This window comes from Macrotis lagotis, chromosome 1, assembly GCF_037893015.1.
Source record: "Macrotis lagotis isolate mMagLag1 chromosome 1, bilby.v1.9.chrom.fasta, whole genome shotgun sequence".
Classification (NCBI taxonomy): domain Eukaryota; kingdom Metazoa; phylum Chordata; class Mammalia; order Peramelemorphia; family Peramelidae; genus Macrotis; species Macrotis lagotis.
Genome location: NC_133658.1, coordinates 499,860,277 through 499,883,349, shown reverse-complemented (window position 1 = coordinate 499,883,349; position 23,073 = coordinate 499,860,277). Strand labels below are relative to the sequence as shown.

Genomic DNA, 23,073 nt, shown 5'->3' with positions numbered 1-23,073 from the left:
AATACAGGTAGTTTTTGTTATTTTTCAACAAAACTAAAAGTAATATGGAAGGCACAGAAGAGAGAAAATTGAGTCATTTGTCAAACTGAAAAAAGTATTTCAAGACATTCAGAATCAGATAACTCTACTCCTCCTACATTTTTCTCTCCTGTTTCTCACTCTATTTCTCACTTTCTCCTTTTTCCCCCTTCTCTCTCCTACTCACTCACAAGGCACATCTGATATGAAGGGAAAGGGTTGGATAAATTTGGAGTGAGGAATCACTGGTTGCTAAAGGGCTAGGCATAAATGTAAACTAATTGTAAGAGAGACAGGTGCTGAACACCAGTTTTAGATGAGAATGAACAATATATTTCTTTGTACACAATGAAAAATCTTTTCCTTAATGAAATGATCCCCTGGAATTCCTTATTGAAAGATATTAGTTTGTGTAACATTGCTGCAGTAGTTCTGTGGCTATTCTTTTGAAATAAAATACTTGAAGACTTTTTCTAATTTAGGTTCGAAGTTTAGGGAACTCCCCCCCCCCCGCTAGTATTTTTTTTTAAGAAGTTCATGACTTCTCATGAATTCTTTCTTTGCTATGTTATAGGAAGTTGCTAAACTACTTCTGACAGTTGATTTTCATTCTGGGGTTTCCATTTTATTCTCAAATTTAGATGTAATTTTCTTATTTATTTCTATTTTTAAAAGAAAATGATGTCAGATTTTTGACATTTTTGTTTGCTTTTTTAAAACTATCATTTTTCCAGTTGAACCTGGGTAAACTGATATAAGCTTTTGAGCCTTTTTGATTCTAATTTACTCCCTACACTGTTTCAATAAGAAATTAATATTTTATTTTTTGAAGCAGTGAAATATAGCACATTTCCAAAAGATAAAAGCATAAAATGTAATAATTTTATAGGAATTTTAATTTTCTCAATTTGACTCTAATAATTATTGAAACAATATATTATATTTATCCATATGTAAAAAATTATAACAGCCTTACTAAGCAAAAACATACTTTCAGGAGGAAATTGGTTTTCTGGCATTTATTTGCTATGTAATATGGCAAAAAAATTTAAAAACCACATGTGCTTATTTTAAAACCACATTCAAACTACTGATGAGTTCAGTTTGTATTCAATTTAATTTTAGTTAAGAATTAAGAAAAATACCTAAAGATTTATTAAGGCTTAATTTGGTAGGGGTAGGGAAATGTGAAGAATAAGAACACTGAAAGGGGGGGGGCAGGTTATAAAGAGCTTTAAAACATTAGAGGCTTTTGTAATTGATCCTGGAAATGATGGGAAACCACTGGAGTTTATGGGGTTAAGAGGGTGACATGGTAAGACTTATGCTTAAGGAGAATCACTTGTTCAGTTGAATGGAAGATCAACTGTTGACAGGCACTAACCAGCAAACTATTACAGCAGTCCAGTTGTGAATTGCTAAAACCTTACACTGGTATGGTGGTGATATCAAGGGAAAAAAGGGAGTGCATTAGAGAGATGTAAAGGTGAAACCATCAGGTTTTGGCAACAGATGAGAGGAGGAGTGGTCAGAGGGGTCAAGGATAGCATCTAGATTAAGAGTCTGGGGTTCTGGGAGGATGGTAGTATCCTTAACAGTACTGGGGAAGTTTAGAAGTGGTAAAAGTTTATAGGGGGAAGGATAATGAGTCCAGTTTTGAAAATAGTGAGCTTAAGATGTTTACTTGACTTTCAGTTGGAGATGTACAATAGACCATCTGAGCTGCAAGACTGGAGTTTAACAGAGAGGTTAATACAGTATGAGTAGACTTGAAAATCATCAGCATAGAGGTAATTGAATCTTTTAGAACTAATAAAATCACCAGAAAGAGAAGACCTAGGACAGAGCTCTGTCAGACATACACTGCTTAGTAGGCATGACTTGAATGAAGATCCATCAAAGGATATTGAGTAGTCCCAAAATCTAGAGAGAAGAGAGTATGAAGGAGAAAGGGTGAATGAGAATGTCAAAGTTGCAGAAAAGTCAAAAAAGATAAGGATAGAGAAAAGGTCACTGGATATGGCAATTAAAAGAGCATTTATATATTTATAGATATTGTAAACCAAACCACTTAAGCAAGGGGTTAGGTAGGATGGAAGATTAATTCACATTCACTAATTATCATATATGTTTGTGTGTGTGTGTGTTTGTGTGTTCAAAGTTCATCTGAGGCAAATGTGAACCTTATCAGGTGGTTACAATCTACATTTTGATTCAAATCCCCAAAAAGTCAAACAACTTAGCACAAGAATACTGTTAACATATTAACTAGTCATAGTTGAGAGTCTTAGGCTGAACTATTAAGAATTTTATGAAACAATATAATTCCCCTAAAAAAGAATTTTATAATATATAGTTAATGCTTCATTTTTACCACTGTTTCCCTAACAGTCCCAGTTTTTCCTCATTCAATTTTCTTGTCCAGAGTATTTTGTAATTTCAATGTGATTTTGTTCATCCCAATTTTCAAGACAACTATGGATTTTTGCCTAAAATTTTTTCTGATGAATACACTTGTTGCAGTTCTCAATGGAAAAGTCAAATGTTAGCTCCAATATGTCTGTGGCAGCTAGAATAAATGTTGCAATCTTCTTATAATACTTAAACAAATAAAACTAGACTGCTTAATTTCAAATGATTTAAACTATGTCCAATACAATCAGAGTTTGATGGACTAAATTTTTTAAAAATTTATTTAAACTTTAATGGACAGTCTAGATCTGTTCTTTCCTTAGTATTCCAGAAGTCTCCATTTGGAAACCCTACATTGAAGCAGATGAATATAGACACTATACTTTAGATGCTTATCTATAAACGTAAAGCTTGAAGTAACAAGTGGTTAAGAATTGTGCCTTTGATCACAGAACTTATATGCCAGAATCACGACTTGAAAGCAGGTCTTTCTGATTCCAAGGCTGACACTAGTTATTACCCCCTCTTGTAAGCCTTATAACAAGTAATTTACCACACTGAAAAGTCAAGCTCAGAGCATGAATCCTGATTCAAGTAAGAGGTTTATGGAGAATGTTCTAAGGATCAGAAAAGTTCATCTCTATCTATGATGATTCTTTGAAGCAAAATCAGCAAAAGTTAGGAAGTGAGCTCCAGTCCTAATAGGGCTCCAATTCTTCAAGGATGAAAGACAAACAATATTGATAGGGTATGTGTGAGAAAATGGAATATGAGCACACCTTGTTGTTCTCTGTCAGGTTATTGTCAGTAATATTATTATTGAAATGTAACATGACAGAAGAGATATCAAAGTTTAAAACTCCAATACCGGCTTTTGGACCTGTGGAAAAAAAATCATTTAAATTCTCAGTGTTCCCCAGAAACTTTAACACAAACTTGTAATTCTAATTGTTTCTACATAATTTATGAAAAAATTAACAATTTCTTTTTATGAAACTTTGTAAGCACTTTTTAAAAGATTAAAGAAGGAAAATATAATGTCGTACCAGTTTAAATTTTATCAATTTAATTTTAACACTGAATTATATATATATATCTGCATGTAGAAATATTTAATCTGTAAATTTATTCTTTGACTATAAATTGAAAAATAGTGGTTCATTTTCATTGTTAGAGGGATTTGCCTCATTTGGATTTCCTTATACTGATGAAATCACCAGTCCTAGAGTAATAATAACAGCTAATAATATATGTTTAGTATATTAAAGTTTAGAAAATGCTTTCCTCAAAATATCTTTATTAGATAGGCAGATGTGGTGAAATCTTTGTCAACCCTCCAGTGACTGTATTATATAATACTGGTCTAAATGAATGTTATATTGAATAGGGCCATCATAAGGCTGGAATTCTTTCTGCACATGTGATTTGGATAAAACTGTTTATAAAACAAGGTTAATTTGGTCATAAAACACTGCTGATCATCAGTTTAGAAATTGGTAATTTGCAATGTTGTGATTAATTGTTAACCAGTTGTTTAAGTAATTCAAAATACTTTGGTATCTTTAAAAATTGGTTTATGTTTACTGTTATAAACTTAATACTAGAGTTGTAACCCTTAACTAGTTATATACAATCATCAACATATAAGGCTAAATTATGTTGTGGGAGAAGGTAAATGATGTCAAACATTCTAAAATAATGAACTGTTATTAAATTTTGGAAGTGTATCAGAATATATCTTCATAATACTTAATTTTTAAAAATTGATTACTCGGTGACTTTTTTTTTTGGGGGGGAAGGTATTTCTTTGCAAGGCAGTGGGTTAAGTGGCTTGCCCAAGGCCACACAGCTAGGAAATTATTAAGTGTCTGAGACCGGATTTGAACCCAGGTACTCCTGACTCCAAGGCCAGTGCTTTATCCACTATGCCACCTAGCCGCTCCACTCCAAATTATTGATACAGAAATTTGCCTGTGATGAGCTGCAGAAAATTCAAGTGAATGAAGTGTTCAATCTGCCTAAATTATTTACATATTAAAAATTAGAGAACTTTTGGGTTAATAACTGGAGAAATCTGGACTTGAACATCTTTATGATTATGGGACAAATGAAATTTACCTGATTAAAAAGATTATAAGGATTTGGTTACTAAGCTAAGGTCTGGTTTAGAAGGGGATCCAGCTGCAGATTATAAGGGGTGAAAGGACAGATTTAAAATCTCTATATTACAGGAGAATATAATTCTTTCTCTGCCCTGTCATAGCTGGGTAGTTTGCCCAGGGAGAGGCTAGAAGGTTTTCTATTTCCACCTGAAAGAAAAAAAATAGAAAATGTTCCCTGCTCTCTATTTTGACTTGTTGCTGAAAAGACAAAGATGGAGAAGAAAATAACTCACAAGGGCTATTCTGAGCACCCAGAGAGAATATTAGCTACATGACTATGCCTTCTGGAAATAACCCTGATGACTATTTGATTTAAGTCAGATTTAACTCACAAGCCAAGAAGAGAGTGAACCTGGGAATATTTGGACAATGTTAGCCAGAGCTACAAAAAAAGTTACAGCTGTATGGAACGTTAGGCATAATGTAATTTAGTTCCCTTATTTTATACATGAAGAAACTGAAGGTAAGAGAGGTAAAATGACTTGTTTAAGATCAAACAACTAATTAGTGGTAAAATCAGGACCAGAATGTAGTGCTTTATTTGTCCATTAGACAATGTTGCTCCATTATTGTTTCAGAATACCATATTAATCAATTCAATTCAACCAACATTTATTAACAAGAGCTATATATAAAACACTGTACTCACTACTGAGAGAATACAAAGGTAATTAGGCATGATCCCTGTCTTGAAATAGGTTATAATATTGTAGAATATAACTTTGAATTTTGATGTTTTAAAAACATTATTGAAGGTTTCAAAAAATTTACAATTATGAAATTACTCAGTCTGGGTCTGACTCAGACCAATTCTCATGTCTTTTAGGTTCAAAGTTAAGTGCCTATTGTGTTTCAGACATATTGTTATGTGCTCTCCATAAATGGAAATCATATTTGTATTTATGTTAAAATTTCCCAGGTTTTAAATTTTTAAAAGGGGGCCCACTCTTAGTGTGAATAGTTTCCCTTATTAACAATATTTTCCATACTTACATAAGTTTTAAAAAGCATATGGTATTATTTAAGTAATATTGCTTTATATTATATAATTTCCAAATATTCTACATGTCACTTAAAATACTACTGTATAATTAGTAACCTTAGTTATAATACTGGAAGGGATCTTAAAGATCACCATCTTCAGTCTCCATTTTTATCAGTTGAAGAAATTGAGAAAAAGGGATCAAGTGATTTATCCCAAGGCAAACAAACAGAAGAACCAAGATCTTCTGATTCCAAAATTGTAGAACTATTAAAAAGAGATTCTCATTAAAAATAAAAATCTGGCAGCTAAAAATAGATTATTTTATAATCATTGGATTAATATGATTGAGTTTCAGAATCCTATATATTTATAAATACAAATCCTGCAATGCTGATTTCTAACATTTCTCTTAAGATTCATATTTCAGTAGTTTTGTATTTTTTTCTTTGGAGCCAAGATTTTTTTTTAAACTTACATTTTAATTGAATGAAAGAGCATTTTATTAATTTGCAACCACCATCCATTTAATTGTTCATTATGAAATTGCAGCTTCCTCTAGAAATGGACACTTGAGTTGTTATTTATAGATGCATATTTAGAATAGAATAGGTTGGATTTTTTTCTTATCTACTAGAATTTTTACATTATAAGTATTGTAACCTGTACCTGTAGGGATGAATCCTTTGACAAATTGATGAGGTTGACTACAAAGTTGAATATAGAGTTCTTTATAAAATGAAATCTAAATAGTCTAGATGTTAAAGAATGCATGGCTTTACCACTGTTGCTATTGTAAAAAGGAAAGTACAACCTAAGGTATCTTTTTATATATATAATTGAACCTCATCATCTAATTTCTATGCTTCAGTAGCCCAGAAAAATTCTGAAAGCGTGATACCCCTAGATCATCCTTGGAGAACTGCCATGGAGGAACAGGTGACATTTACTTTTATCCAAATCCATGCTATTTAAGAGAGCAAGCAACTACACATGGTGGCTTTTCCTGCATGTAAATTGATTTTAATGACTCCCTTTTTTCTCTCCCCTGAAGGATTTATGTGGGCATCATTCATGTGATACTCTTGGAATGGCAGATGTTGGGACCATATGCTCTCCTGAACGCAGCTGTGCAGTGATTGAGGATGATGGTCTACATGCAGCTTTTACAGTTGCTCATGAAATTGGTATGCATTGCCTTTTATGATCATTTGCCAAATCAAACACTTGTAACAGCTGCATTAGGGACCAAAAACACTTTATAATTAATTCCAGATTTTCCCTGGTTCAGTTGTACACTTGAAGATTATGTCTATGTGTGTACGTAATCTTTCTGATAAGGAATCAGAAGACAGGGCAAGAGACACAGTAGATGTTTATTTTTTGAAAGTATAATTTTAAATGAGTAGTTGAGGGGAGAAGTCAAATTTACTAATTCGTTTATAACATCAAAATGTAACTCATTCAGATGAAAATTTGGAAGTTTATTATAATGTATTTCCATGGATACATTTTGTTAATGATTTAATCAAAACTCATATTGAACAAAAGGGCAACAAATATGCTGTTATAGAGAATAACTAGAAATAATTTTAGTGAAGTAAAGTCATGCATTGTTTCCTTATTAAAGAAGTGAGTGAAATGAAACAATTGAGGCAAAATTTTGATTTTAAACATCATTTACCTGACATTTGATATAATGCAGAAATAATTTTTACAAACATCTATGATAAGAATGCTGAAGAAATAATGCATAAGACAATAAAAATAAATCCCTGTTCATTAGCACTATTTCCAGTCTGTTTGTTTGTGTAGATTATTAATGATAATGAGCACTTGAATTTCACTGATAACTTGAATATTGAAAGCTTCAAATACTGATTTCTTTTTTCTATGCCATAAGGGGAAAGTATTTGTTATTTGTATTTTTTCTTTTCTTCTTTTTTATTGTATGTATCAATTTTAAAATGAATAGTCAATCATAAAATCCAAGATTTAGAAGTGACAATGGATTGTCTAGTGATTGGTTATAAATTCATCTCTTATTCAGTCTCAAAAATATAATTTTCTGGATTCTCTTTATTAGTGATGCAATTTTTTCTATTTAGATTATTTATACATTTGGAAATGCATTGTGGTGTATGGTTTAAGTGATGCATAAACACATTCTTTGCCAATTTGCCATATATATATATATATACATATATACATACATATATAATAAGACTTTGCAAAGCATTTTAAGTGTTTTTCATTTGATCTGCTCAACTCTGTAAGGCAAGTTTTATTTAGTATCCACATTTAACAGAAGAGGAAATTGAGTTAGAGAAAAGTTGTGACTTGCTTAGGGTCAAATTGCTACGGCAGAATTTAAATTCAAGACATCTTGACTCCAAGTCCAGTGTTTTATCCACTGAACCATGTAACTGCCTCTCATGAGACCTAAAATAGCCTGAGAGAGGGAATTACTTTTTATAGTGGAAACATCATTTTGCCTTCCTTGTCTAATAAAAGCAGTCTAGCCTTGACAGCTCAGTGACAAAACAGCTTAGCGACCTTTAAAGGATGAAAAGAGTTTCAATTAGGGATGTAATGGAGAGCATGAATTAACTGAAAAGGAGAATTTCCCCTTCCCATCTATGATGTGTACTCCTATTATATATTGGTTGTGAGATAAGGCAGGAAAAGTCTTTATTGGTTATAATGTTTTATATAATTAATTTTTGCTTTGAATCAATGTATAATCTGATTTTATCTCAGAACAATACATTATAAGGATTTGAATAGGTGCTAACCTGATGAATCATAGGTAGAGTTTTGTGGAGGAAGAGATCATATTATGGGGTCACATAATAATAAAACACATTTTATATGTAATAATCCAATCTTAATTATAATCCCCATTACCCTTTCTGTTGGTAGCAAAGACAAATAGATCCTGGCACTCCAATTTTACTGGTATACTTTTTTCTTTTGTCTCATTGTAGGATGTTGTGGAAATCACCCTCTCTTCTCAATTTTTTAAAGATTCTTGGTGTCCCCCATTTTAGGATAAATCATTTTAATTTATCTTACCTTCTTTTCACTCATCCATATGATCTGGTTCTGCTTGTTTTCTTTCTGCAATTCTTCCTTAAATTCCCTCTTTTTTTAAATGAATTAGAGTCAGTATGATATTAAGGCTGCATCAAATTTGTCACTTCCTTATAACATGAAAAAATTAAATCACATTTAATTTCGTTTGCATTTAAGACTAAATCAACCTAAATTTTATGTTTTTTATACATAACATACATGACCTATAGATCAGAAGAGATTGATTAATTCTCCAACAAACAAGATGATAATATTGTCTTTGAGGGGCTCTTAATACTTTCTCTATTACCTTAATTGGTACATTGCCAAATCTTTAAATTTTAAGTAGTATTATTACTTTATTATTTTTATTTATTTATTTATTTATTACTAGTCTTTTTAAGATATAGATGTATATACTGAGCTCTTAATTGACTAATGCTGCTACACATTCCTGGCAGGTCATATCCAGGGCAACACTAGTCAAAATGAAAGTCAAAGGACAGTTGCTTATCCATATTTAAACCTGGCTTCATATACATTGTCTTTGAACTTTTCAATGATAGATCAATTCAGAGGCAAGAACTCTAGCTTTTTTACTGAGTTTCATTGTCAATAAATCCTCTATTAGAAAATACATTAGGTTTCAGTTTACCATCATGCCTCAAGTACAAGATTGTTCCAAGTATTTTAGGCTGGTTATGAGTATATAGGCCAGAGAGTTTATTGAAGTCCACATGAGTCAACATTGATTTGTGAGTGAAACAGTTAACAAAATCTTTGGAAGTTGATTTATACTCTTAATCCCAGTGATGACCAAATGGTACTGAAAGGGTAAGGTCAATTTGACCTTTCTTGCCTATTTGTTGTTGGTTCTTCCCAGCTACATGTTGATAATGAAAACTCAGTATCATAGCAAAGACAGCAAAACTCATCATGTTTTTGGTAGCAACTACACCCTCAAAAACCATAGTTCACAGAGGTTCTTTGGATATAACCAACTAATAAGTCCTTCTCTGGATCAGTACTTACTCCCATTAAAGATATTAATGCATATACCAGATAGAGGCTTTCCCAAACTTCCATTTACTAATTGAAAATTTCAGACCAGCTTTTTCTAGTCAACCAAATACTTTACTAGTTTATCCTCATCTTCTTCTAAGGTCTTTCAATAGATATGATTGCCTGGATGAAGACAGATGATATGACTTAAACATGCCAACTTCAGGAAAAATAAGAAATTCACACCAGATCGAATACTGAGTAAAATATTTATTGAGAAACTAAAGAATATGACTTCTTCCAACCCAAAACTGCAAAAAAAGTTAGCTGTAAGTCAGGGGGCAAAAGGAAAGGTTGTCATAATAAAGAATGTGCTAGCAAGACTAGTCTACCATTTGTAGTCAGCATCAACCGAAAGACTCTGCCTAGGCTCATGAGGGATTTGATAAAGGGACACTAGAGAAAACCCTAGACTAGAGATCTTGAAAGCTGAGATCGAAATCAGCACCACATGATAACATTCAAATAAGGACAGTCCAGATTCTCAGGGATATGAAATCCCTGCCCATTTGTTAAAAGATACTGAAGAGCCAATGTTCTGAAATCTAGAAGGGCTAACATTAGAAGGTGGAAGTTAATATAAACCCCAGTGAATCCAGAGTGAAACCAATAGTACAAACAACCCCACTCCAAGTTCAGTAGGGAGTGATTTCCCATCCTGGTAAAAAGTATCAAGTTAGAAGCTAAAGAAAGAAACTGGTAAATTCAAGAAAACACCAGTTAACATAAACAAATTATTGTAGATATGGAAACCCCTAAATCAAAATTTTAAAAAATCAACAACTCCATGATATAGTAAGAAATACCTGCACAAAATCAAAAGACTGTAAAGAAAAAAAATATAAGATAATTGGTATTTTATGAATTGGTCAAGAAAATAGGTTAAGAAGAAATAATTTTAAAAGTACCAGACTTTTGAAGTCTGAATTCAGAGCAAAATATTCTGTATTTACTTTTTTAAACTTCTTTTATGTTTTTCCTTCGTTTCTCATGATTCTTCTTAGTTTTAATTCTTCTTTCACAACATGACTAAAATGGAAACATGTTCAACACAATTTTAGATGTACAAACCATATCAGATTGCTTACTGCCATGGGGAGAGGAAAGGAAAAGAAAGTTGGTAGAAAAATATGGAACTCAGAAGTTTGCAAAAGGATGAATGCTGAAAACTATCTTTACATGAAATTTGAAAAAAATTTAAAATTTAAAAAGTATTAGACTTTTGAAAACAATAATTTAAAAAACCTATACATTATATTTCAAGAAATCACAAATGAAAACTGTTCAGATCTATTCAAAACAAACAGAAAAGGGAAGATAGAAATAATTTGTTGGTTCTTTTCACCTTAAAAAAAAGGAAAGAAGAAAAATCATTGACGTAAAAACTGAAGTCCAGAGGCTTCATGTTAAGGAAAAAAATACTGCAGCCTCAGAAAGAAGTTTGAGTACTAAGGAATCATAATAAGTATCATGCTGCTCTTGGCAGAACTGGCTATATCTACAGTGAATGGGAGAGAATCTTGGAATATGGTCATCTGAAAAGCAAAAGATATGGGCTTACAGCCATGAATAACTTACCTGGCAAAACTGACTCTGTGTGTGCACACTCACACACATGCACAAAATAGGCCTTTATTTGAATAAAGGCCATTCATGCATTTCTGATGAAAAGATCAGACCTGAGCATGACATTGAAATAAAAACCTAGAAGTCAAGATAACTCTAGCAAGATAAATTTATTTAAGTGGGTTGAATGATGACCTCATATTAACATTCAAATAGGGAGAGAAAAAAATGAAGTGTTGTTTTGAAGGATATCAAGAGAGATAAATATCAAAAACAGATGACCTGGGATGGATCTGTTTAAGGATTCTGATCAAAGTAATGACCAACCACATTTTCAGAAACCTCCTGACAGAAGCAAAAAGACTGGAGGTGTAGAAAGAGAAATAAATTTTTAGCATTGCTTCTATATTTATTTATTTATGTTTTTGCAAGGTAAGTGCGGTTAAGTGGCTTGCCCAAGGCCACACAGCTAGATAATTATTAAGTGTCTGAAGCCGGATTTGAACTCAGGTACTCCTGACTCCAGGGCTGGTGCTCTATCCACTGAGCCATCTAGCTGCCCTATATTTATTTGTTATAAGTTTTTTTGGCTTTCAGTTTTTAATTGCAGGGGGGAGGATTTAAGGATATGAATGGATTGGATATAATGATACAGAAAAAAGAGCAATTAAGACACAAAATTCAAAGACAGGAATACAAGGAAAAATCAAAGAAACACAAATAGGACAGGTTTGAAAGTAATACATGCACTCCTTATATACCTTTTTTCTTTTAAAGCATGTGTTAGGAAATGAAGATGAACAGTTTCATAAACAATCTTCTTTTTGTGTTCAGTTGTGTGTATAAAAATGCTCCAAGGAAAAAAGTAAAATCAAATATAAAAATATTTAGTAAGTACTTATTATATGCCAGATATTATACTAAACACTGAAGATACAAAGAAAGGCAAAAAAGTTCCTTGCCTTCACAATCTAAGGGGAGATACAATATGCAAACAACTGTGTCCAATAAAAGATATGTACAGAATACATTGGAGATGATCTCATTAAGGAGGACCAGTAAAAACTTTTTGCAGAAAGTGGGATTTTAACTAAGACTTTAGAGTAGCCAAGTGGAGGAAAAAAGGAAGAGAATTCAGGCATAGAGGAAAGTCAGTCCAAATACAGCTTGCATGAACTGATGCTACAAGGTGAGCAAACCAGGAAAACATTGTCTATATTAACAACATCATGAGATGATCAACTGGGATTCAGTTTTTTTTTCTTTTTTTGTTCTTTTTTTCTTTTTGCAAGGCAATGGGGTTAAGTGGCTTGCCCAAGGCCACACAGCTAGGTAATTATTAAGTACCTGAGATCAGATTTGAACTTGGGTATTCCTGACTCCAGGACCAGTGCTCTATCCGCTGTGCCACTTAGCCACCCCCGATTCACTTCTTCTTGCCAATTCAGTGATCAAGGACAATTATAAAAGACTTCTGATAAAAAGACCATCCATAACCAGAGTGGGGGGGGAAACCTATGGAGTCTGAATGCAGAGCAAAGCAAACTATGTTCACTATTTAAAACTTCCTTCATGTTTTTCCTTCTCTTTCTCATTGCCCATTAGTTCTAATTCTTCTTTCACAACATAACTGGAATATATGAACCCAATTATACATGTACAGCCTATATCAAATTGCTTACTGACATAGGGAGGGGGCAGGGAAGGGAGAGTGGTAGAAACATATGGAACTCAAAAGTTTGCAAAAACTATCTTTGCTGGTAATTGGAAAAAAATAACATAGCACAATAAAAACAGTTAAGAGATGGAGTGTCTTTATGAGGATTATTAAGTAGAACAGTGTCATTAGATTGTAGAGTATATAGGTGGAAGGATAAGGAGAAAGAAGCCTGAAAGAATAAGAAGAGATCAAGCTATCAAAGGATTTGAGCACCAATCATAGGATTATATATTTGGTCTTGGAAGCAATGAATAGCCATTAGAGTTTGTTAAATAGACATGAATGAATAAATGAGAACAATTAATAGGCTATTGGAGTAGTCTATACACATTGTGATAAGAATTTGTTTCATGACAGTGAGAGAAAATACATATTAAAATGTTTCAAAAGTAGAAATGTTAGGATTTGGCAACAAATTGATTTGAGGAGCAAGTAGAAGGAAACCATAGAGTAGGTGAGCATCACACTATAACTGTATGATGGTGAACTTGGTTTGCTTGAAGGATGCTGGTGCCATGGACAACAATTAGAAGTAAAAAAGAAAGAGCATTGGGGTGGAGAGAGATAATGACTTTTGTTCTGAACCTGTCAAATTTAGGATTTTTGAGGAATTTTAAGTTTGAGATATCTAATAAGCAGTTGGTAATGTGAGACTATAGGTCAGGTTGGGTAAATAGATTTGAGAATAATTTGCATAGAAATAATAATTGAATCCATGATAACTTATGAACTCACAAAGCAAAATAATATAAAAGGAGAAGAGAAAAAGATTCAGGAGAGAACCCTTTTCTTTTCTTTTCTTTTCTTTGCTTTTCTTTGCTTTAACATTTACTTCTATTAATGACCTATTGGAGAAGGGTGGGAGAAGAGACATTTTGAAATTGAATGTGATAAAGAAACAAAGGTATTAATAAAAATAAGATTTTTAAAAAATGAAAATATTAGGTGGCAAGCTGAAAAATGCCTTGATTTTTGTCATTACAATTTTAATTCTGTTATCTAGAGTTTGGTATGTATCTTTGCTGGACATGACCTGGATGAAGATCTAGCCAAGGAATCTTAGAAGAACCTCTGACAATTCTGCTTTCCCTCCTCTAGGAAACAATCAATTTATCAATATCCTTCCTAAAATCTCATATTTAGAACCGAACAAAATATTCAAAGTATCTAATTACTGGCAGTCCAATATTGCATTAATTATTTTAATTCATAAGCCTTCACAATCTGCTTGTAATTCATTTTCCCTGCTTATTGAACATTAATCTTGTTCAGAAACCTTCCTTTCTCAGTTAAGCTGGATTACTTGTTTTTCATAAATAACATTTCTTTCTGTCTCTGATCTTTTATACAAAGTTTTCCTCATGTTTATGGTAAGGTAGAACAGAACTGGAAAAATAGAAGAGGATTAGTTTAGGAAAGGCTTTAAAAATGTCAAACAGAAGATTTTATATTTGATCTTAGAGTTAAGAGGGAGCCACTGGAGTTTATTGAGTGGGGGAGTGACATAAAATCCGCATTTTAGGAAAATAAGTTTGATAGTTCAGTGGAGAGAAAATTAAATCATAGAGACTAATCAGAAGGTTACTGAAGTAGTCTAGGAGTAAAATGTTAAGAATCTGAAGCAGGGTGGTAGTAGTGTCAGAGGAGAGAAGGGAATGTATACAAAAAATTGGAATAAGAATTTTTTTAAAAAAAGATAATGAGGTCATCTAGAAATGCAATTATTTTTAAGTAGTTCATGACTCCCACTTTTTCTCTATAAGCAATTGAAATGTGTTTGGTACCTTTGAGATTCCTTGAGGCATATGCTCAAATCAGGAGAATCAAGGCTGTGTTACTTTGTCTTCATTTATCCTTAAGAAGTGGTAGAACTATACAAGTCTAGTACTAGAAAATACTTTCTGGATAGTACTGTTCAAAATAGATCCTGGAAAAATAGAAGGTCATTAGATTTGGCATCATTCAAAAGATGAAATCTGAATTTCCCAGTCCCCCCCCAAAAGTCTTCTTCCCCTTTTTTTCTTAACTAATTGATCACGGAGCTTCCTAATCAATAGCCTAAGAAAAACGCAGTCATTGCCCAATCCCACCTCCCCAAACCAGGAAAAAGGTATGGGGGTCCCTTGATTTATAAAACAAGTTTTTGGAGGGGTCTTGCCCTTCTCTTGAGACACAGGTTTGAGCTTCAAAGTTCCATAAAGGAAGATTTCCCTTCTCTCTCCCCTTCCCTCTGCAGAGGGTAGGAATCACAGTAGTGTTTGGTGCACCTGTTGTCTCAACTGTGGTGACAGCTGGGATGGTTGAGACTGAAGGTGAAGATTTAGCTATAGAATTAGTTGGAGATGGACTGTCAGTAAGTTCCACTAAACAGTTACTTGAGTTGTTAACAACAGTACAATTTGGAGTTGTATTTTCCTGAACAGCAGCCAGCACCATCACAAACTGTCCAATAGCATGTGACATTTTTGCTTTCAACACAGGAAGCGCAGTTAATATGCATTTCAGGGCTTTCTGGTGCTGGAGCAAGAGTCGTGGCATGCTTGGTTGTAGGTTGGAGATTGAAATTCATTGTGGCTTTGGGAGTGGAATTCGTTGTAGCCATCAGAGTCAGTGGCACCAACAAGGAGTCTCTACAGTTGGCTGAGGTTTAGGGGTTTGGGTTGAGCTTAGCATGCATAGCACACCAGGCAGGCAGCAGTGGCCCAGAAGAGGGACCAGCAGGTTCCCCATCAGGTTCATGGTGCTGGTGCTCCTGCAAAGGACTACCGCTGAGGAAGAAGCTCCATCCCACTGCAGCAGCTGCCTTGGAGACTCCACTTCCCACTGGCTCCTCAATGCTGAATACTTATTTGTTTCTTCTTACTTTTCGTTTCCTCCTCACTTCTTTGTTCTTACTCCTTAAAATCTGCCCTGTGGTAACGACCAACCTGTTACCTCTCTGAAATCTTCTGCTCTGGGTTGTTGCCTGGAATTTTTTTCCTTGTTTCTATCTGCTGGTCCATATCCTGGACTCCAATCAGATGACCCCGAAATCAGTCTTTTTTCTTGCCTTCGTGTCCCTGATCAGGTACCATTTGCTATGTTCCTGCTAGCTAGCTTATCCTTCCCCAGGCAAACATTGAAGAGGTGGGAGCAAGGATGGAAAGTTCTCCAAGTTCTCTGTTTATTTGCCAGAATACAAGTGTTTGAATATCCTCCCCAGTCCCTGGTCCACTCCTACTCCTGAGACACTCTTCAATCAACCAGTAGATAACACTCTGGGGCTAGAGGATAGATACCAGGTGATAAAAGTTTATAGTACTCCCACACACAACAGTTCCTTACAGCAAGGCAATGGGGTTAAGTGACTTGCCCAAGGTCTCACAGCTAGGTCAGATTTTGAACTCAGGTCTTTCTGACTCCAGGGCTGGTGCTCTATCTACCGTGCCACCTAGCTGTCTGAAGAAAGCAATTTTGATGAAATGAGAAGCCATATTGTAAGAGCTTAAGAAGAGAGGGGGCGAAATGGTGGCACCGACTGGCAGAAGAATTTAGTTACAAAGGACAGAAGAGAAAGGGGATAGAAAGATTAATTGAGGATAGGGACATGGGAATGACTGCAGGCAGAAAGGAATGAGTCAGTAGACAGGAAGAGGCTGAAAATAAGTGAAAGATTATTGGGTGGGGCAGTGGATAGATCAGCCACCCTGAAGTCAAGAGGACCTGAGTTCAAATCTGTCCTCAGATACTTAATATTTACTTATCTGTGTGACCTTGGGCAAGTCACTTAATACCACTGTTATGAAAAAAAGATTATAGAAGGGACAATCTTCTGGAGGAGAGAGGATACGATTGTTTCACTTGAATTAGGAGAAGGGTTTGCTCTGTTGAGGAGTGAGGCTACTTCATCAAGTAAAAAAGTGCTGGAGGATACAGTGGCAAAAGATACTTCAGTGATAGGAGGTAAAGAAGAGGGAAGAAGAGAAAGTTATTCTGGTGAGTATCTTCAATTTTTTTCTTTAAGGTATGAGTCAAGAGATGAAAATGTTTATAAGAACCACTGTGGAAAATTAGAATAGTGAGAAGATAAGGGAGTAGTGGGATTGTCTAGCAGCAATGAGGATGTGTAACATGTGACTATCCAGTTCACCTATGTAACCAGCCAAAGATGGTTTCTTTTATGGACACTGAAATAGTTATTTAGCATGAGGCTGCTTTGACCTCAACTCCCAAGTTTATTTCCCATTTCTGAAGGGGAGGATTTGCCTACTAATTCATTTCTCAGAAGACCTGAAAAAATTGCCTGAGGTTGGAGTCTGGGTGATCAGGATATCTTCTCACTTGGCCCCAATGGCTCACACTTAGGAAGATGTCTTGGAATCCCGTGAAACTATTTTTTATTAGTTCAGCATAATCCCCTTGTTATAGGTTCTTCTCTTTGCCAAAGCAGTCATATCAGTTATTTTTAACCTGTGGGATTGATCCTTCATTTAATAAAGATATGGTTGCATTGGTATCAAGACATTGGTGGGGGAGTACTCAGTAGTTTAACCTAGAAGTCCATCAAGATAAATATTCTAAGGACTCCACTTAAAAAGAGATTCAAAGGGACAGATATATTTTTTATTTTTATTTTTGAAACCTTCTTTGATCAAGGATATCATCTAGTAATAATACATATGAATAAAAAACCAAGATAAAATTTCATAATCAAAATTTAAAAGTTAGATGACAGTTTAGATTCATCAAACAGAAAAACTGAAACATTCACTTCACTCTGAAGAATTATTTTATTAAAACCATTCAATCTGGTCAAAGTTGAGGAAAGTAAATCAATAAACATTTATTAAATGCCTGCACTATGCTAAGTGCTAGGGATCCAAAAAGAGGCAAAAGACTGTCCCTGCCCTCAAGGAGCTCACAGTTCTAATGGGGGCAACAATAAGTAAAACAACTATGTACAAACAAGCTTCATACATAATAAAAATAAAATAATTAAAGTAGGGGAATTAAGAGAGGTAGGGAAATTCTTCCTGTAGAAGATGAGATGTTGGTTGGGACTTAAAGGAAACCAGGGAAGTCAGTAGGCAAGGTCACCATTAATCATATTTCTCATCCCTGATGCTTGTTATCTCTAACTCATCAGTGGCAGGAAATCTTTATTTAGGAGACAAAAGATTTCTCATTTTGCAGATAGAGTTTCTTCGCTGGAAAGGACAACAGTTTCCCATATTGGAATTGGTAGGTTTCTACTGAATGTTTGTTATGAATGATTTCAGTCATGTCTGACTCTCCAAGACCCCATTTAGGTTGTTTGGTTTTTGGGTAGTTTTTTTGGCAAAGATACTAGAGTAGTCTGCCATTTCCTTCTCTAGCTCATTTAACAGATGGGAAAATGGAGGCAAACAAGGTAAAGTGACTTGCCCAGGATCTCTGAATTTGGATTTGAACTCAGATTCTTCTGAGTCCAGGCCCAGAGTCTATCTACTGTGCCACCTAGCTGCTCTAATATCCTGTACTCTTCCTAAACGATGTAAATTCATCTGAAGCTATCAGGGTTTATACTGTCCTTATACCTTGATCCATTGAAGATGATACACATTTTGTAGGTGATATTCTATTTACTAATAGCTTTTTCACTTTCCCTCTTTTTTGCCAGGAATGCCTCCAATTTTATCATTTTCTGATTATCATCATCATCATCAGTAAAGGTTTACTAACTAAACTGATTAACATTTTTGCTAATTAAACTGATTTACAATTGTTTCTTTATTAATGTTAGATTGTATCACTGTTTTAGGTAGTATAGAAAATATCATTATTGTTCCTCTATCCTTGGCCTTTATGTTGCATCCCTCAACCTGTTTTCAGTTTGATGCAAAGCCTGCATAAAAAGGAAACTGCCCAGATCTCTTAGGACCAGAGGGCAGAGAAAAAAAATTGATAGAAACTATTGATAATCTCCTCAAAAACTCTAAAATGGAAACCTTCAGAAATATCACAGGCAAAAGCCAGAACTTTCAGGTAAAAGAAATATACTATAAGCAGTCACAAAGAAAGAATTCTCATATATAAAAGCCACAGTCAGGATCACACACAATTTAGCAACCCCACTCATAAAGTAGTCAAGAGCTTAGTGGAGAGCTTTTACCTTCAGAAGGTAAAAGGTATGGGCTTACATCTAAAACTAACTTATACAGCAAAACTGAGCATAATCCTACAGAGTTAAAATTAGTGGAATAGATTTCCAAGCATTCCTGTTGCAGTAATACTAGAGCTGAATAGAAACTTTGAACTAGAAACATGAGAAAATAAAAAAGGTAAAATAAGGGACTAAATAAAAATAAACTATTTACATTCTAATATGGATAGATGAATCCTATCTTTGCAGAAACCTATTATCATCAGGTGTCATGGAGGGTGTCTAATAGCTTAGAAGAAGTTCTGTTATGTCCTAATAATCTTTTTTTTTAAATTTATTGATTTAGGGTGGCTAGGTGGCACAGTGGATAAAGTACTGGCTCTGGAGTCAGGAGTACCTGGGTTCAAATCTGGTCTCAGACACTTAATAATTACCTAGCTGTGTGGCCTTGGGCAAGCCACTTAACTTCATTTGCCTTGCAAAAACCTTAAAAAAAAAGATTGATCATCAACCCCATGTAGCTGTTAGGATGTACAGTGTTTTTCTGGTTCTGCTTATCTCACTCAGCATCAGTTCATGCAAATCCTTCCAGGCTTCCCTGAATTCCCATCCCTCCTGGTTTCTAATAGAACAATAGTGTTCCATGACATACATATACCACAGTTTGCTAAGTCATTCCCCAATTGATGGACATTCACTCAGTTTCCAATTCTTTGCCACCACAAACAGGGCTGCTATGAATATTTTTATACAAGTGATGTTTTTACCCTTTTCCATAATCTCTTCAGGGTTAGACCCAATAGTGGTATTGCTGGAACAAAGGGTATGCACATTTTTGTTGCCCTTTGGGCATAATTCCAAATTGCTCTCCAGAAAGGTTGGATGAGTTCACAGCTCCACCAACAATGTATTAAGTGTGCCAGATTTCCCACATCCCTTCCAACATTGATCATTGTCCTTTCTGGTAATATTGGGCAGTCTGAGAGGTGTGAAGTGGTACCTCAGATATGCTTTAACTTGCATTTCTCTAATAAGTAGTGATTTAGAGCAATTTTTCATATGGCTATGGATTGCTTTGATCTCCTCATCTATAAATTGCCTTTGCATATCCTTAGACCATTTGTCAATTGGGGAATGGCTTGGTTTTTTTTTTAATTGACTCAGTTCTCTGTATATTTTAGAAATGAGTCTTTTGTCAGAAATACTAGTTGTAAAAATTATTTCCCGATTTACTACATTTCTTTTGATATTGGTTACAGTGGTTTTGTCTGTGCAAAAGCTTTTTAATTTAATGTAATTGAAAATATCTAGTTTGTTTTTAATGATGTTCTCTGTCTCTTCCTTGGTCATAAACTGCTTCCCTTTCCATAGATATGACAGGTAAACTATTCCTTGATTTCCTAGTTTGCTTATAATATTGCTTTTTATGTCTAAATCCTGTATCTATTTTGACCTTATCTTGGTGTAGGGTATGAGGTGTGGGTGTAATCCAAGTTTTTGCCACACTAACTTCCAATTTTCCCAACAGTTTTTATCAAAGAGAAAGTTTTTTCCCAATAGCTGGACTCTTTGGGTTTATCAAACAGCAGATTATCATAATCATTTCCTGCTATTGCACCTAGTCTATTCCACTGATCCACCACTCTATTTCTTAGCCAATACCAGACAGTTTTGATGTATGTCCTCATAATCTTTTTTAAAAGAATGGAAATAGAGAAGAGGAATATACTGAGAGGGGAATAAGAGAAAAGAAGGATGGGGAATTTTTTTTCACAAGTAGAAGAAAAATAAATGGTTGGGGGGAGGGAGCAAAACTTGAATCTCATCACAATCAAACACAAAATGGGAAATGGTAATACATTTTACCTAATAGGGAAACAAGAGAGAAAAGGAAAAATAAGAGGGAGGATATATTAAGGAAGGAATTAGTCAGAAGCAAAACAAATCCTTAAATAAAGAGAAGTAAATGGAGGGGAAATACAGAATTAGCAATTATAGCTGTGAATAGGATGAGCTCACTCATAAAACGGAAGATGATAGCAGAATGAATTGGAAAACAGAATCCAACAATGCTGTCATTTACAAGAAGTTTTCTTGAAATAGAAAGATTCACATAGGAATAAATAAGGGGCTCAAGAAAACAATCCTGCTTTTTATGCTTTAACTGAAGTTTTTTTTTAAAAAAAAGGCTAGGGTAGCAATTATTTCTTTAGACAAAGAAATAGCAAAAATAGACCTAATTAAAAGATATAAATGCAGAGAACATATTTTTCTGAACAGTACTATGTACAATAAATTAATATCCACATTAAACATGTATAAAACAAATAGTTTCTATTTTTTAAAGGAAAATTTAAGTGAATTACACAGACAACTAATGAGATGGGAGACTTCAATTTATCCCCTTTAAGACCCAGAAAAATCTAACTAAAAATTAAAGAAACGAAGGACTTTAATAGGATTTTTTAGATATCTGGGAAATATTGAATGAGAATTAAAAGCAATATGCCTATTTCAACTGTCCATGGCACCTTCACAGAAATTAACCATATATTAGTCATAAACAAGTACAGAAAACAGAAAGATCAAGCATATCAATAACTTATATCAAATCAGGAATCTCAAGGAATAGAGAAGAAAGGTAAAGAAGTAAGGAGAGAATTTGGAATTTGGAATTCAGATTTTTAAAAATGTTTTACATGTAACTGAAATATACAAAATATTTTAAAATATTAAGCATATCAGAAAATATGAAAAGGTTTTTTCAGAGGATAAAATCCAAGGTATCAATAGCTCTATTTTTTTAATTCTCTAAATCACCAATAATTTGAGAAATGAAAATGTACCCAGTGTTCCAGCTTTTTGGTCATAATTTCAAATATTTTTGCTGTTGCAGTAGTTCCAGGTGACCAGATTTGATGTTTTCTTGGCAAAGATACTGGAGTAGTTTGCCATTTCCATTTCTAGCTCATTTTGCAGATGAGGAACTGAATCAAACAGGATTGTGTGACTTTTCCTGGGTCATATAGCTAATTAGTATCCAAGACCAGATTTGAACTTGGTAAGATACACACACACACACACACACACACACACACACACACACACACACACATGTCCCAACATGTTGGAAGACTATTAGGTCTTTTAACAACATGTAAGTTATCTGTTATTTGTTCTAGCTACAGGATTATCCCACCTCCTTTGCAGATGTTGCATTTTATGATTGATCTCTTTTACAAGATTTCTTGAAAATATGCTAAATCCTATTTATGTATTATTTTTCTTTGCCCCACAATTTTGATTTCCCAGAAATTACATGATGATTTGGTTTTATAATTTTTATGCAGTTTTTTAAATCAACCATATTTTTCCCAGGATCCTTTTTTCCTTCCTCTTAGAGAAGCATCACATTTTACAAACAGTAGCTTTTCTTTTAAAAAATTATCATTTATTTTTAAGCATTTTTTCTTTGTAAATTTTTAGTTCTTTCTCTCTCTCTCCCACCCCTTCTATACCATACTGAGAATCCAAGCAAAATTATATCAATTATAAATGTAAAATTATATAAAATATATTTCCATATTAGCCATATGGCAAAAAAGCAACAAAAATAAATGAGAAAATTGTATTTGCATTTTTACTCACAGTTCATCAGTTCTCTGGAAGTAGACAGCATGAGTCCTGTATAACATTGTATTGATCAGAGTAGCCAAGCTTTTCATAGCTGATCATCATCACAACATTGTTGTTACTGTGCACAATGATCTCCCAATTCTCACTTCACTTTGTACCTCTTGGGGGTGCCTCGTATTGGTATTGTATCAAAGAGAGCAAGAGAAAGGAAACAGTTTGGAACTATGAGCAAAGGATATAGAACATAGTTCTATATCCTTTGAACATAGCTCTAAATTGCTTTCCAGAATGTTGTTTCACTTCACAACTTCACCAGCAG

The 23,073-nt window shown here is 34.0% G+C and overlaps 1 protein-coding gene across 2 annotated transcripts in view; it reads left to right on the top strand.

The window, feature by feature from the left end:
• ADAMTS5 (ADAM metallopeptidase with thrombospondin type 1 motif 5) overlaps positions 1 to 23,073 on the top strand; it is a 91,163-nt gene that overhangs the window by 4,738 nt on the left and 63,352 nt on the right. Inside the window, exons 3-4 of one of the 2 annotated variants that reach the window (XM_074213949.1) lie at positions 6,629 to 6,761; positions 18,170 to 18,217. In XM_074213949.1, the coding sequence (XP_074070050.1) occupies positions 6,629 to 6,761; positions 18,170 to 18,217 (181 nt within the window). The remainder of the gene's footprint in view (positions 1 to 6,628; positions 6,762 to 18,169; positions 18,218 to 23,073) is intronic. The other variant, XM_074213950.1, reaches the window with a different exon arrangement.